Source organism: Grammomys surdaster, unplaced genomic scaffold (assembly GCF_004785775.1).
Source record: "Grammomys surdaster isolate TR1022 unplaced genomic scaffold, NIH_TR_1.0 125889, whole genome shotgun sequence".
NCBI classification, from domain to species: Eukaryota; Metazoa; Chordata; class Mammalia; order Rodentia; family Muridae; genus Grammomys; species Grammomys surdaster.
Window position 1 is genome coordinate 451,825 of NW_021620714.1, and position 13,770 is coordinate 465,594.

The window sequence follows — 13,770 nt, forward strand, 5'->3', positions numbered from 1 at the left end:
TATATGTATATGTATATGTATATGTATATGTATATGTATATGTATATGTATGTATGTGTATATATATATGTGTGTGTGTGTGTGTGTGTGTGTGTATGTATGTATTAGAAGTTCTTCTTTATTTTTCTCAAGTTTGTCAGTGGCAAACCTCTGGCACCTAGCTGGTAATGCACAAAGGTACATTTTAACAGAAATCTCCTAAAATCTTAAACTCTGCACTGTTCTTATTATGCCACCCTACTTTGAGATGTAACCTTTCAAAGAATATTCTCAGGGCCAGAGAGGTAGGTCTGTAGGTAAGAGCACTTGCTGTTCGCCCAGAGTCTAATTCCCAGCATCCACTTTGAGTAATCATAACACCTTTAACTCCAGCTCCAGGGGATATGATACTCTCTCCTGACTTCCACTGGTGCCCAGACACATGGGAGCATCCATATACAGACACACAAATAAAAATTAATTGTTAAAGAAAAAATATTCTCAAATTTAAAAGGCATTCACAAACTTATTCTAACCATTGTGCATAGAATTTATTTTCCCTTTTTTCATTTATTAATATAAAATAAACAAGAAGCTTCAAGCAACACAAAGAGTCAAAGGAGAAATGTCCCTCCCTACTTGCCATTAATTTCACTGTGTGGAGGTTTCGCTCTAGATAGTCTGGTGTGCATCCTTCCATGTCTTTCCCTCACTATTTAATATGCACAATGATTAGTAACTTTGTTTTATCTTCAAATGACTGACATATTCTATGTACGTATCTATAGATCTATTTGTTTCCAGTAACTGCATGAAAATAACTCTGGGAAGTATAACTTATTGCAAATTTTCCTAACAACAAGAGTTTGGGTTGCTTTTGAGTTTAAACTATTAGAAACAAGGATGCTGTGAATTGCTGGAATGAATAGTTTTATGTAATTATCTGTTTATCTGCATTTTTTTATTTCATAGTGTTTGCTCAGTCAAAGGGAATAAGCTTTTTATGTCTTAATAGCTACTTCAAAAATAAAATTTATAGTCCCATAAACAGTAAATGACAATATTCTGCTTTACCACAACCTTTCAGAAAGGGGAAACTTACAACCTTAAAAAAAATAATAAGGGAAAAAATTTTTAAAAGGTACCCACTCAGGTAACTTGAACTTGACATGCCATTGGCTACTAGTGGGAAAGGACAAGGCTTGTTTGAGGGGCAAACGCTTGGAGTTTCCCAAAGTCATCTGCCCAGATTGGTGATTCATGCCCCTACATGCTAATCTCAGAGCATATGCAAATTTGGGCCCCACCAGAGTGTACACATACATTTATTTTTGAGTGCTTACTCTCAGCTAGACACTGTTCCAGAAGACAAGATCTGTGCTCTTGGAACTCAACCTCCTGGTGGGGACTCAGGAGTCAGCAATAAAACACACAGACAAAATGTCTGCCACCAGCAAGTCTGACAGTGTTTTTAGAAACCACCAGAGCTTGAAGACCAACTCCTACCACTGTGTACCAAGGGACTGGCAGATCCATGTATCAAATGCTCATGATGGCTCTTTAATGTTTCAACTTCTAAATCAAGCCCAAGTCCTAAGTCAAGCTCCTCTGCATGAATGTGGGCCTCTTTCATGCTTCCATTTAGTGGATGATCAAGACCAAAACTCAGGAATCACCCTTAACATCTCTTTCTCCTTCATTATTCATACACAGCCTTGCCACACTGGGTTTACTTATCTCTTAAGTACTCCTGGGATCTCTGTTCTTCACAGCCATCTCAGTACTTCTCAGCCATCGCCTCCAGCCTACTTATGATCTTAGCTTAGCTGTTACAGTAAGTCTCTGCGGCTCCTCCAATGTATGGATTCCATAGTCCTGTTCATCTCCCTACTCAAACTCCTTAAGATCCTCCAACAACTTTCCATTGCTCCTAACAACAACAACAACAACAACAACAACAACAATAACACACACACTCACTCATTCCCACCATGATCAATGAAGCCATTTATATCCAGTCCTTCCCCGTGTTTCCTCACCACACTGCAGCTTTCTCTGCTCAGCCTCGCTGGCATTTTTTTTTTCCTGCCTCACACTCACTGAGTTCCTATCTGATGATCCGGCATGTGCTATTCCTTTGATTTCAGATGATCATTCCTCAACTCAAACATGTCTTTGGGAAAGGACTCCTAGTTGGACAAAGCAATCTAATCATTATACACTCTCCTGGTACCTTAACCCGGCCTTTCTAGCGTTAGTCTCAGTTCTGTATCTGCATCAGTGTACTCAGAGCATATGACTCTTGGGAGCCAGGACCATGGCTGCTTTTGTTTGCCAGCACAGGAGCCCTAGATAAAATGATGCGTTACGTGTATGCTGGTTAAAAGGAAAAGACTTAACTCAATATAGGCTAAACCTCTTGGAACAAATGCTTCATGTTTTAAAAGTTTATTTTTTAAAAAAAGTCAGAGTTAACCATTAGTATTATAGCCACTGGGGTATATTAAGCCAGACTCTTATCAGAAGAGAGATAAGGCTGCCTGTTAGTGAGGGTCTTGAATTTCATGGTGTTTATAAGCTATAGGAAGCTTCTTGAATGGAGGGTTAGAGTGAATGAGAAAAAAGTGGGTGTGGCAGGTTGCCTGTCACTCTGTGCATGGAGGATGACTGACAGAAATTCCCATGCCCTGTTACACACAGTGGTCTGCAGGCAAGGAGCTGTGCAGACAGTGGGCTAGGGTGGCTATTGGCAACCAGAATTTTAAAAAAAGAAAAGAAAAAAAAAGAAGCCAAGCCTGGAACTAAGCAACAGAACCTGGTGATTAAAAATGAGAAATGAACAAATTGTCAAAACTGCCATTGCTTGACCCTGCTTACCACCAACATTCGGACGCCTGAACAGACTGCAAGTAGACATAGGATAATCTTTGTAATTCTGAAAATGCACAATATCATTTTTTCCAAGGACTTCTGAACAAAATAAATTATTAAGCTGGAATCAATCCAGGTAGAAGGTTCATTAATTACCCAACACTTCACCCTGTTTCATTGCATTTGGAGCTAGAAGTTTTGTTTTTTTTTAAAGATTTATTTATTTATTTATGAATATACTGTAGCTGTCTTCAGACACACCAGAAGAGGGCATCCAATCTTGTTACGGATGGTTGTGAACTCAGGACCTCTGGAAGAGCAGTCAGTGCTCTTAACCACTGAGCCATCTCTCCAGCCCCCTGAGCTAGAAGTTTAATTGGCTTCTATTCAGACACTGAGGGCTAGTCCCCTTCTCTAGTGTGCATCAGGTTTCAACTCCACCAAACCAACCTGCTCCACTGTGTGAAATAAGGAAGGAGCATGGTGCCAGCTGTCCTGTGTAGTGTTTCACTGTAACACACAGGGCTTCCCTGGATCCAGATTCTCCATCTGTACTAACAGCTGGAGGCGGGGTGAGGTAAAAAGAGGTGAAATAATTTCTCCTTGTGTGTAACAGGGCATGGGAATTCTGGAAGGGATTCAAGAGCCCTCCAGGGAACAGGGAGGTTCCAAGTGGACACTTTGCCAGCACACGTAACCTTTCACCCTGAGAGGCTCCATGTTGCTATCCATCACAGTGGGAATTTTGTAAGATTTCACTAGTTCTAAGTATGATCCCCCCGTCTACCCTGACACCTATGGGAAATCACTGATGTTTTGTCTAAAGATCTTGTCCCCCGTGTGTCAGCTGCTGGATTTCCCAAATCGTAAGACTATGTCTAGATGGTTCTGTAAATTAACACAACTCTTCTACAAGTAGGGCATAGCAGCAGTTGCCTTTAATCCCAGCACTCTGGAGGCAGAGGCAGGTGAATCTCTTGGAGGGCAGCCTAGTTTACACAGAGAGTTCCAAGACAGCCAGGGCTATATAGAGAGATGTTGTCTCAACAAACAAACAAGCAAAAACAAAACAAAATAAAAAAATCAAAACAAAAAACCTTTTTACAAAAGCACAAATGACAGGAACCCTTTTAGAATGAGAGGGAAGCTAAACTTGACTCTGAATATTAACTCAGAGACGGAACAAAGGCAAGAGAAGCTATGAACCAGTAATCCTGAATGGCCCCTGTGCTTATTTTAGTCTCGCTTAATATTTTACTTTAAGGAACAAGAATTGAGATATTATTTATGTGATTTAAAAAAATTCTTCCTAAAAATCACTTCTAAGAATAGCAAAAGAACCCACAACTGGCGAGTGATCTTTTCAGAGCTCAGGACTCAGTGATGGGAACTTCACAAGACTCCCTGACCTCAGCACCGTCCTGTGGAACTTCACAATTCTATCGCTGACCTGCGCTGCACAACTGTGGAAACTCAGATGCTAATCAGGGGGTTGGCTTGATGCTTCTCAACAAGCAAAATGGAACAAGTAGCTAGACCACAAAGCAACTCACTTAAGTACAGGGTTTTCCAATAAATACATTACAGTTGGAATAGGTTTTCAGAAAACCGACTTAACGGTTTCCTATTCAACAGGTTTTATGTGGAGAACATCACCTCTGAGTTTTAACACCAATAATACTTTATGCTACTTATCATTTTATCTGACACCATCACAGAATTGTGTGAACCTTTTCTTTCTATATTATAACCCTTGCGTATGTTTTTGATAAGCATTGTTTTGGGAGATGTTGCAAACAAGCAATGTCTCTAGAGTTATCTGAAGAAGGATTTTGTGATATTTGGTTTAAAAATAAGGAAAAAGGTAAAGGCTAGGGGAATGGAATGGGCTCCTTCTTAGGATTGCTTGAGGTAGTGGCATGCCATAGCTACTGTGCTTGAATGGAAACCACCCAAAAAGAGATGGTGTGACTGGGTGGACAGGCAGCAGTGGTGGGAAGGACTTAATTCACTTACTTTCTCAATGAAAACAGTTAAAACAACTCACCCAAAGTTATGAGTATTAAAAGGCAGAGTCTGAATTCTAACTTCACAGTCACTACTATAGCCTGGGCTTGGAGTATGTCCCAAAGGCCCAAGTGTTAAAGACCTGATCCCAGTTTGGCACCACTGGGAGGTGCTCAAACCTTTGATAGGTGGAGTCTCCAGGAAGGTAATTGGAAAAGCGCCCTTGAGGGACATACTGGGACCCTGGCCTTATCCTGTTGCTCTGTCTCTATTCCTAGCCACCTTGAGGAGGGCAGCCTCTTCTGCCATGTGACCCTACATGAATGCAATGCCTGGCCACAGCCCCAAAAGCAATGAGGCCAACCAACCATGGACTGAGGACTCCAAGACTATGAGCCAAAATAAACCTTTCCTATCTTCAACTTGATCGTCTCAGTTATTTTGTTACAGTAACAGGCATCTCACTGTCCCTTCAGTTTCCTAGCCACAAGGGAAGGACAAGTTAGTTTCTTTACATTTAGCTTTAAATAGTCTTACTTGGGTCCAAATCACAGCTGGTCTTATCGCTATGGTTAGTATCTATTAAGCCTTCCTTCATTTTGTACAAGCAGTACAATAAAGTAGTTTAAAGCCTTTTAATTAATTCTTACAAAAACTTTATGAGATGTATATTATTACTCATGTTTACTGCAGGCTTTAAACAGTTGAGCAAATTACCAGAGTCACGCGGACATCAGCTATACAAACTCAAAAAAGCATCATCTAGACCAGGGGTTCTCAACCTCCCTAATGCTGTGGCCCTTTAATACAGCTCCTCATGTTGTGGTGACCCCCAAAAATAATATTATTTCACCGCTACTTCATAAGTACAATTTTGCTACCTTTATGAATCATAGTATAAATATCAGTGGTTTTTGACAGTCTTAGGTGACCCCTGTGAAAGGGTCATTCGATCTCCAAGAGAGTCTCCACCCACAGGTTGAGAACCACTGGTCCATATAGCAGGTACAGTATTACTGACAGGACTCCACATATTCAGGGACAATACCTGTCAAAGTAGCTACTTCCCCTCAGAGTGCTAGGGTCTCGATTTCTCATCTATGAAATGAAAGTGAAGCTGGATAATCATTGTAGACTTCACTTTCCACAGTCTTGTAAAACACTGGCCTACTTCCACGTAGGGAGGACCAGGCTAGCACCACACCCTTTAATATTGTTTCAGGGGCCTAGCTACTAACAAGGTCTGGCTGGTTCAGAGATTTAGGCTATGCTTTTTACAGTTAGCCTGTTGTATACTCTAGTATATATTTGGCTATAGTGGCTGTATTTTTTAAATGTCCATTGAAAATGTTCTTCATTAAACAAACAAAAACTAGGGCAGTTTAAAACAGTTAAGGTACCAGGATTTATACCCTAATTTGCTCTCCATCTGCAGGTATTCTTGTTCTGTCTAGAAGACTGTTACATCAGAAGTCCCAGGTTGGGAAACAGGATGTCAGGCTGATGGAAGCAGACCTCTATTTACCCAAGACAGTGCAAACAGGAATTTTTGTCCCCAGCTGCCACAGAATTGAAGAAGAGAAATTCAGCACACTGGAGAAAAGGCTATGGATAACTCCAGAAATCATACACATTTGCATTTAGGTTCTAAGCTGGTTAACTCTTCTGGTGGCATTCGGTGTACCTAAACTCACGTGAGACTTCATATGCTTCTTCTCCGCGCTGTATGTGTTCAGCATCTAGTCTTGTTAACTTTAGACAATTTATAAAACCTCCGTCTGGCAGAACAAGTTGAAAGACAGCCTGCCTCAGGAATTCTGGCTTTTCTCGGTTCCCTACCCTTTTGCAACCCTCCCTTCTTTTATTCCCAACATTAAGCTCTGGTAGACTCTAGTTTCTGTGAGATTTGATTACATCTGAGCAACTAGCTCATAGAAAGGAAATTCTGCCTCCATTTTCATATTACATCTGCCTGAATGAACTTCCAGTTGGTCTGTGAGCAAAGTGATATTCCCAAGTGGAAAGTGAGTCAATATAAAACTGGGTGGACTCTCCAAAGGAAATTAAAATTCTTGTTTGCAGAGTCACAGCTACATGTTCATGTGAACAGAGCTGAGAAGGCCTTCCCTTCTCTCTCCTTTCCTATTCAGCCTCACAGACAAGACTTCTGCCCTGTTTCCCAAGAGATACCCTAAGACATGCAAATTCCAAGTGAGACCCTTAGTGTGGAGGAACAAAGAATGGTGCAGGGACAGCGGGTGACTAAGCAACCTGAGGGGCTGATAATGAGGGGAAAGATGGACACAAAAAGTAGAAAAATGACAAATGACAGGTGGTAGCGGATGGCCTATAAAAGAAACTCAAAATATGTCCAACACTCCCTTCATACACTACCGACGCAATCTAACTTGTCAGGAAAGAATAAACGCACTCTGGGCCAATATGGTTGTCGTCCCATCTACACTCTGAAAGCAAGTACGACACCGGGTAGGGGACGGGGAAAGGGGTATTAAGAAGTTGAAGAACGATGATTTTTGCCTCTATCGACTCAGTTTTAGCCACTGAGCATCTAACAACACCTGTTGGAGCGTAAAATCAAAGGCTGAGGTTTCTTTTCAGTTGCATCTGTTTTGGAAAGCCCTGGGCTAATAAAGGAAGAAAACAACAGGTTCCCACTGGCGGACACTCGATCGGCCCCTGCACCTCCTGGTGCCAAGAGCTACCGAGTGCACCGCCCTGAGGGTGGCCGGCTCTGCAGGGCCAGACAAATGGCTTCCTGTCTCGCGTGGCCCCGGATGGGACTCCCCCTTTTTTTCAGGGCTCACCTGCTGGGAGCCAGGTGAAGAGGAGCAGGCCAGCAGCGAGCTGCCCGCAGCCCATGCTGGACCCCTCTCTGGCTACAGAGGTTCAAGGGCCCCGGGGAGCGGCGTCTTTCTTCATCAGCCGCCGGCCGGGGACACGCATCTCCAAGGAGCTCGCAGGTCCAGCGATTCGACGGGAGCGTCCCCTCTGGTCCTCACAGGTACGGCCCAGCCCACAGGCACCTGAGGCTCTCCGAGCTCCACCCCAGCCCTCGGCCGTCGCGGTTTCCTGCTCCGCCCCCGGCTTGGGGACCGCAAGCCTCCGCCCTACCTGTCACAGGCTGCCAGGTGACCCATCTACGCAGGAAACGGAGCCTCTAGCCACCGGCCCCCGCCTGCAGGAGGAGAAACTTGTCACTGGCTCCCCTAAGTTCTAAGTCACTCTCACCCTTTGCAATTCTTCTTCTCTGGTTCTAGAATTACGTGGCTGCAACTTCTTGGGGAGTAGTATTTCTCGTGGTGTGCCTCTCTGTCTCTCTGTGTCACACACACACACACACACACACACACACACACACTGAAAATACAGTTCTGATATTTATACATAATATTTTCTTGTCTTTCTTTATCCAAACTAAAGATTCTAAAAAGTAGAGTGGGAACCAGAGACCACAAATTTATTTTTCCACATTTATAAAATTAACACGTGCTCACAGAAAAATAGGAAAAGTGTAATGGAAAGTCCCTCTCTCACTGTACATAGATGGGGTTAACGCTGATGCATTTTTCCTTAGGTTTTCCACCCATCTTTGCTTATAGCTCAGCAACCATGCACACATCTCAGGAAGCTCAAGACCAAGGTTTAGACCTTTGACCTAGTGAGGACAACTAGTTCTCTTAGCCACCATACCCAGGTTATAAGCCCAGTCTCTAGTGTTTCTTAGCAGGAAGTAAGTGGTGCCATAGGAATTTGTAACTACTAAAAGAAAGGGGAGAAAGGCAAACTGGCCTTATAAAACCAATCAAGACATTAACTGGAAAGTCACATATATTCTGGGCAATGTAAACAGATAGCAAGTCAGTTTACACACCTTTCCTTATAGGGATTTTCATTGTTTGCTATATTCTCCTGTAAGAAGATTGTCATTTCTTCCACCCCTCCCACCTCCAGCCTTCCCTTTCCCAACACCTTTTTCAAGGATAGCATTATAGAGTGCCATTAAACAGAGCTCAGGTGGCCCCCACCCTGGTCACTGAACAGGATGCAACTATTATTCCTCATAAGCACCTCTCTTGTCCTGCTTTGCTTTCAAGGACATTCTCCTCACTGCTGCTGCTAGTGTTCTCCATCCCATTCCTGCCCAAAGAGGTGTGCTTGTGGAAACACACCCCTACGCATGCATGCGCGCGCGCGCGCGCGCGCGCGCGCACACACACACACACACACACACACACACACACACACACACACACACTCCTGAGCTAATCCTCCAGTCCCCTCAATGGGCCTCTTCACTTTAAATGGTTTTTTTTTTTTCTGTAGTCTCTTCTATTCCAGAAAATAGGAAGTAAATTCAGGAAGTATGTATGCAGCCAACAGCAGGTTGTGAAGAGTGTGTAGGAGCCACGTTGGCTCTTTCAGGGCAGAAAGCATCATGGTAGCAGGAGGAAGCATTACATTGTGTGTGTGTTGGGGGGGGGCATACTCTCCAGAGACCTTGCATATGTTTCTAGGCACACTGGTCATGTTAGGTCTGTGATGGGGAGGGATTTAGGGATTTGTGTGGCTTTGGGGTTTTGGTACTGTCCTCAGAAATTTTCAGTCCAAAGTATGTGAGCTCTCATCTTCTCCACCTACCTCCTAAGCCTGTCAGCCCCTGCTTTGGTAGGAGGACATTTTAGTGCTAATCTAAGCAAGCATTCCTCCATGTTCGTTCCGAAGGATGTGGGGCTGGCTGAGCCATTGCCTCAGTACTGAGGCCTGTGCTGTGAGCTCATCATTTATAATCATCTTCTTGAAACTTTGTCCATAAAGCATTCCGAAATCTGTGTGTTCCCTGAACACAGTGCATATACTTCCACATTTAACACTGCAGCATATATTTTTAAGTGTATTTATTAAGAATGAAAATTGTCTGATCCACATTTAAAAACAGAATCATGTAAGTAAAAATCATGTACTGGATGCTTAGGGCTAAAGTAGCTAATCAATACTAGCATATAGACTGTGTCTTCTGCATTTTTTTGGTGTAACTAGACCTAGCATAATTCCTGCCAGAAAGATAGTACTTCACAAACATTTGCTTAGTTCTAGCGGTAGGTCCTAGAGGAAGTGACAGCTGATCTGGGATTAAATGAATAAAACATTGCCAGACTCACCAGCCAGAGACGCCAGAATGTACAGAATTCGTGGCATGAGGAAACAGCTGAGCTGAACTACATGGACTTCAGTTTTGCTAGGCTACTGTGTTAGAAAACCAGTCGCCCTTCATAAAGGGCTTTGTTTGAGCAGCTAAAGAACCACAGCTTTATCCAGTAGACAATGAGTGTAGTGTTTTAAGTTGGGTGAGGCATGAGCAGGAGAAAATTTTAGAAAGAGAAACTTGGCAGTCACAAGAAGAACGGCAGGTAAGCAGGAGAGCTGCCACCTACAATAAGGAGACTGGTTAGGAAACTTTCTGTAGTTAAGATTGATAGAAACACCAAGGCCTCAAACCAACCATTGCTCTTTAAATCGTAGGTGAGGGAATACTTCAGCAGATACAAGAAGGTAGAACTGTTGAGATCAATCAGCATAGATACCAAGAAAAGAGTACAGGTTTCTGCCAGGAACTCTGGATAGGTAGTAACATATTTAAAGACTACTGACACATTGAAAGAATAACAAGGTTTCAATTATTCAGATACACTGTCCTAAAAGCCCTTTGGGTTGGACACTTTCATTAAGTGGAATTGTCTGAATGAGGTTGGTATGAACTTTGTAAGTAACCAGGAAGGTCTGAATCAGTAGCCAGTTGAGGCACCTAATTACTGGATGTAACAAAGTCAAAAGGCAGTGTGGTCTAGCAAAGGAAGTTTTAGGACAAGCATGTGAACTATTTTCACTCCTATTTAGCATCATACTGGACAGGAGCACAATGAGAAATAGTAAAAACTCTGAAAATGAAGAATGGAAGTGTTAGTTACAGTTTCATGATTATCCATATAGAAGAACAAAAAGAGTCAGTGTGTGTATGCATATATATGCAAATAGATACATAAATATGTATATATACATACATATATGTATATATGTGCATATATATTTATATTTGTTGTTGTTGTTTTTGAGACAGAGTTTCTTTCTGTAGCCCTAGCTGTTCTGGAACATACTATGTAGACCAGGCTGACCTCAAACTCAGACCTGCTTGCCTCTGTCTCCCAAGTGCTGGGATTAAAGGTAGGTACCACCACATCACCCAGTAAGAATCTGCATATTTTATAAAAGCTGATGAGAGGGTGCTATGCTAGGTCGATACAGTAATGTTACTGAAGTTTATGTATGTGAACAAAATACATTTGGAAGATACTATTTTAAAATACACATTCATAGTAGAAAACTTACAGTAGAAAACGACCTAAAGGAAACTATAAATAAAATTAGCAAGTATGTGGAATATCTTAATTAAAATCTTAAGCACTTAGTGAAAATTTTTTAAAAGAAAAATAATTCCGAAACTGTGTTTTATTCTTAGAGAAGAACACTCAGAATGACCAAGGATGATTATGCTCACTAAATCAGTAAATTCTATATTGTTGTAGTAAAATATCTGAAAACAATTTTAAGAAATTTACAGATTGTTCCTAAAACTGAATAGTAATTAGTGGTGGTTAATTAGCCAACATGTATTTCAAGAAGGAGGAACTAGGGGAATTTTCTGTACCAGACATCAAAGCTTGAAAATCTAACCAATGATGTTGGATAAACAGACAAAGGGAACATAAAATATTTCAGAAATTACAACCATGGGAATTGAGATAGATGCTCAGACATTTGAACCCTTGGTCCCTAGTTGGTTTGGAAAGAGTATAGTGAAGGTGAAGCTTTGCTGGGGCTCTGCTTGTCATGCCTGTCTGGCAGTTTTGTTGGCGCTCTGCTTGTCATGCCTGCCCGCTGCCATGCCTCCCTGACATAAAGGAATCTTATCCTTCTGGAACCATCAGCCTAAATATTCTTTCCTTCCACAAGTTGCTTTGGTCACATTATTTTTTCCCCTAGCAACAGAAAAGTAACATACATATATATGTAACATATATGTGTGTGTGTCTATCCAAAGGTCAGCACACAATATATTGTCCAATAAGTGACACCAAGACAAATAGTTTTTTATATGTCTAAAGAAAAGAAAATTTCTCTTTATACAGAATGCAAAATCAATTTTCAACTGATTGATATCCAAAGGCTAAAATAAAACACTTCAAATTTTAAGAATAAAATATGAGAGAACATGTGTGTGACCCCAAAGGAAAGCATTATGGTTAGAATGTCAAGTGCACCCCTAAAAAGCACTTATGTTGTAGTGGTAGTTCCCAGGGATGGGAGGAAGGAGGAAAGGAAGGAAGTGGGAGAAGGGAGGGAAGGGAAGGAGAAGGGAAGGGAGGGGAGGGAAGGGATGGAAGGAAGACAGACAGACAGACAGACAGACAGACAGACAGTGCCAGGAGCTGAGTTGTTGCTTTGAACATTCCTGACCACCAGAAGCCTTTGGAACTGCTTTCCAGAAGAAACTGTAAACTCTAGAGAAGTGGCAAGAAAAAGCTTAGAATACAATTGGCAGTGCTTACAGAGTGATTCTGGTATGAGCACAGAAGACCAAATTGTTAGCAGGAATATAGACAGTAAAAACTGCCATGGGGCTTCAGACAGAATAAACAGCTCTACAGAGAACTGGAGTAGAGGCCACTGATGCTACTTTCTGGCAAAGAACCTGTGTACATCTTGTCTATGCCCTGAGATTTGCAGAGGACATTTCAAGGCAGTGAAGCATAGAAGGTATAGCATGGATTTAGTGACTTCTTCTGGCAAATTTTTAGTGAGAATCAGAAGCAAAAACAGGAAAGAAAGTTTTCAAAAATTTACAACTTTTTTCCAAAAAAGAAGTGTGCTTAAAGTTGAGGCCAGGGAGGGCATAGGTGTTAAAGAGATTAACACCATTAATTACAAAAACAAACCAAAAACCAAGTGCTTTGTACTGGCACAGTAAAAACAATGTTTTGTGAGATCTTGAAAATTAGCAAATCAGCATCTATCCCAGGCTCCAGGTTTCCTTTAGAAGATAGCACCTCTCTCGGGTACTCTGCTGGTCCAGGAATGTCTAGGAGGTGATAGGTTATCATCTTGTGATTCATTTCACTTGTTCAGCCATTCAATAATTGACAACCCACTACACCATTATCCAAGACGATCTGGCTATTGCTTGAGCTGGAATCATCCATGTGAAGCTGGTTTGCTAGGAAGGCAGAAAGCAAGTACTGTGTTTTCCTCAAGGCTTCCACCTAGATGCCTAAGGAAAGTGTGGAAAACCAAGCACAGCTTAGCAATGTCAGTGTGCCTACAGGACGCCCTGAGAGGGTGAATATGCATCTGTAAGAGTGAAGCCAAGCTGCAACAGAGACCCCAGGACATCGGAAATGCCAGAATGTGGAACATCTGCCAAAGGAAGGTAAGGGAGCAGATAGAGCTGTCCTAGATGAGGAGCTGTTTCCCACAGCAGATAGAGAGGAAGGAGGACCCTTTAAGTTCTCACTTTCACTTTTGTGCCACAAGCTAAGCTATTTGTGCCACCATGTGCCCTGTGTTCTTTCCATGATGTGCGGTGCCCCAGAAGCCCCCAAATAATGGAGCAATCAATCATGGACTCAAATCTCCAAAACTGTAAGTCAAAAATAAACATTTCCTTTTTAAATGTCTTTTTTTTTTTTTTCTATCTCATTGACAGTAAAGGAAACCTTCATATCACACTATGGCTGAGTTACAGAGCTTGGAGTTCTCAGGTTACAGCAACAAAGACAGAGATCACATACAGAGAGAGAGAGAGAGAGAGAGAGAGAGAGAGAGAGAGAGAGAGAGAGA

General features: G+C 42.0%; 1 protein-coding gene across 3 annotated transcripts in view; it reads right to left on the reverse strand.

Moving 5' to 3' along the window:
* Ildr1 (immunoglobulin like domain containing receptor 1) overlaps positions 1–7,920 on the reverse strand; it is a 34,113-nt gene extending 26,193 nt beyond the window's left edge. For all 3 annotated transcript variants that reach the window (XM_028752233.1, XM_028752232.1, XM_028752231.1), the window contains exon 1: positions 7,683–7,920. In XM_028752233.1, the coding sequence (XP_028608066.1) occupies positions 7,683–7,737 (55 nt within the window). In that variant the 5' untranslated portion in view covers positions 7,738–7,920. The remainder of the gene's footprint in view (positions 1–7,682) is intronic.
* Between the last annotated feature and the right edge of the window lie 5,850 nt (positions 7,921–13,770).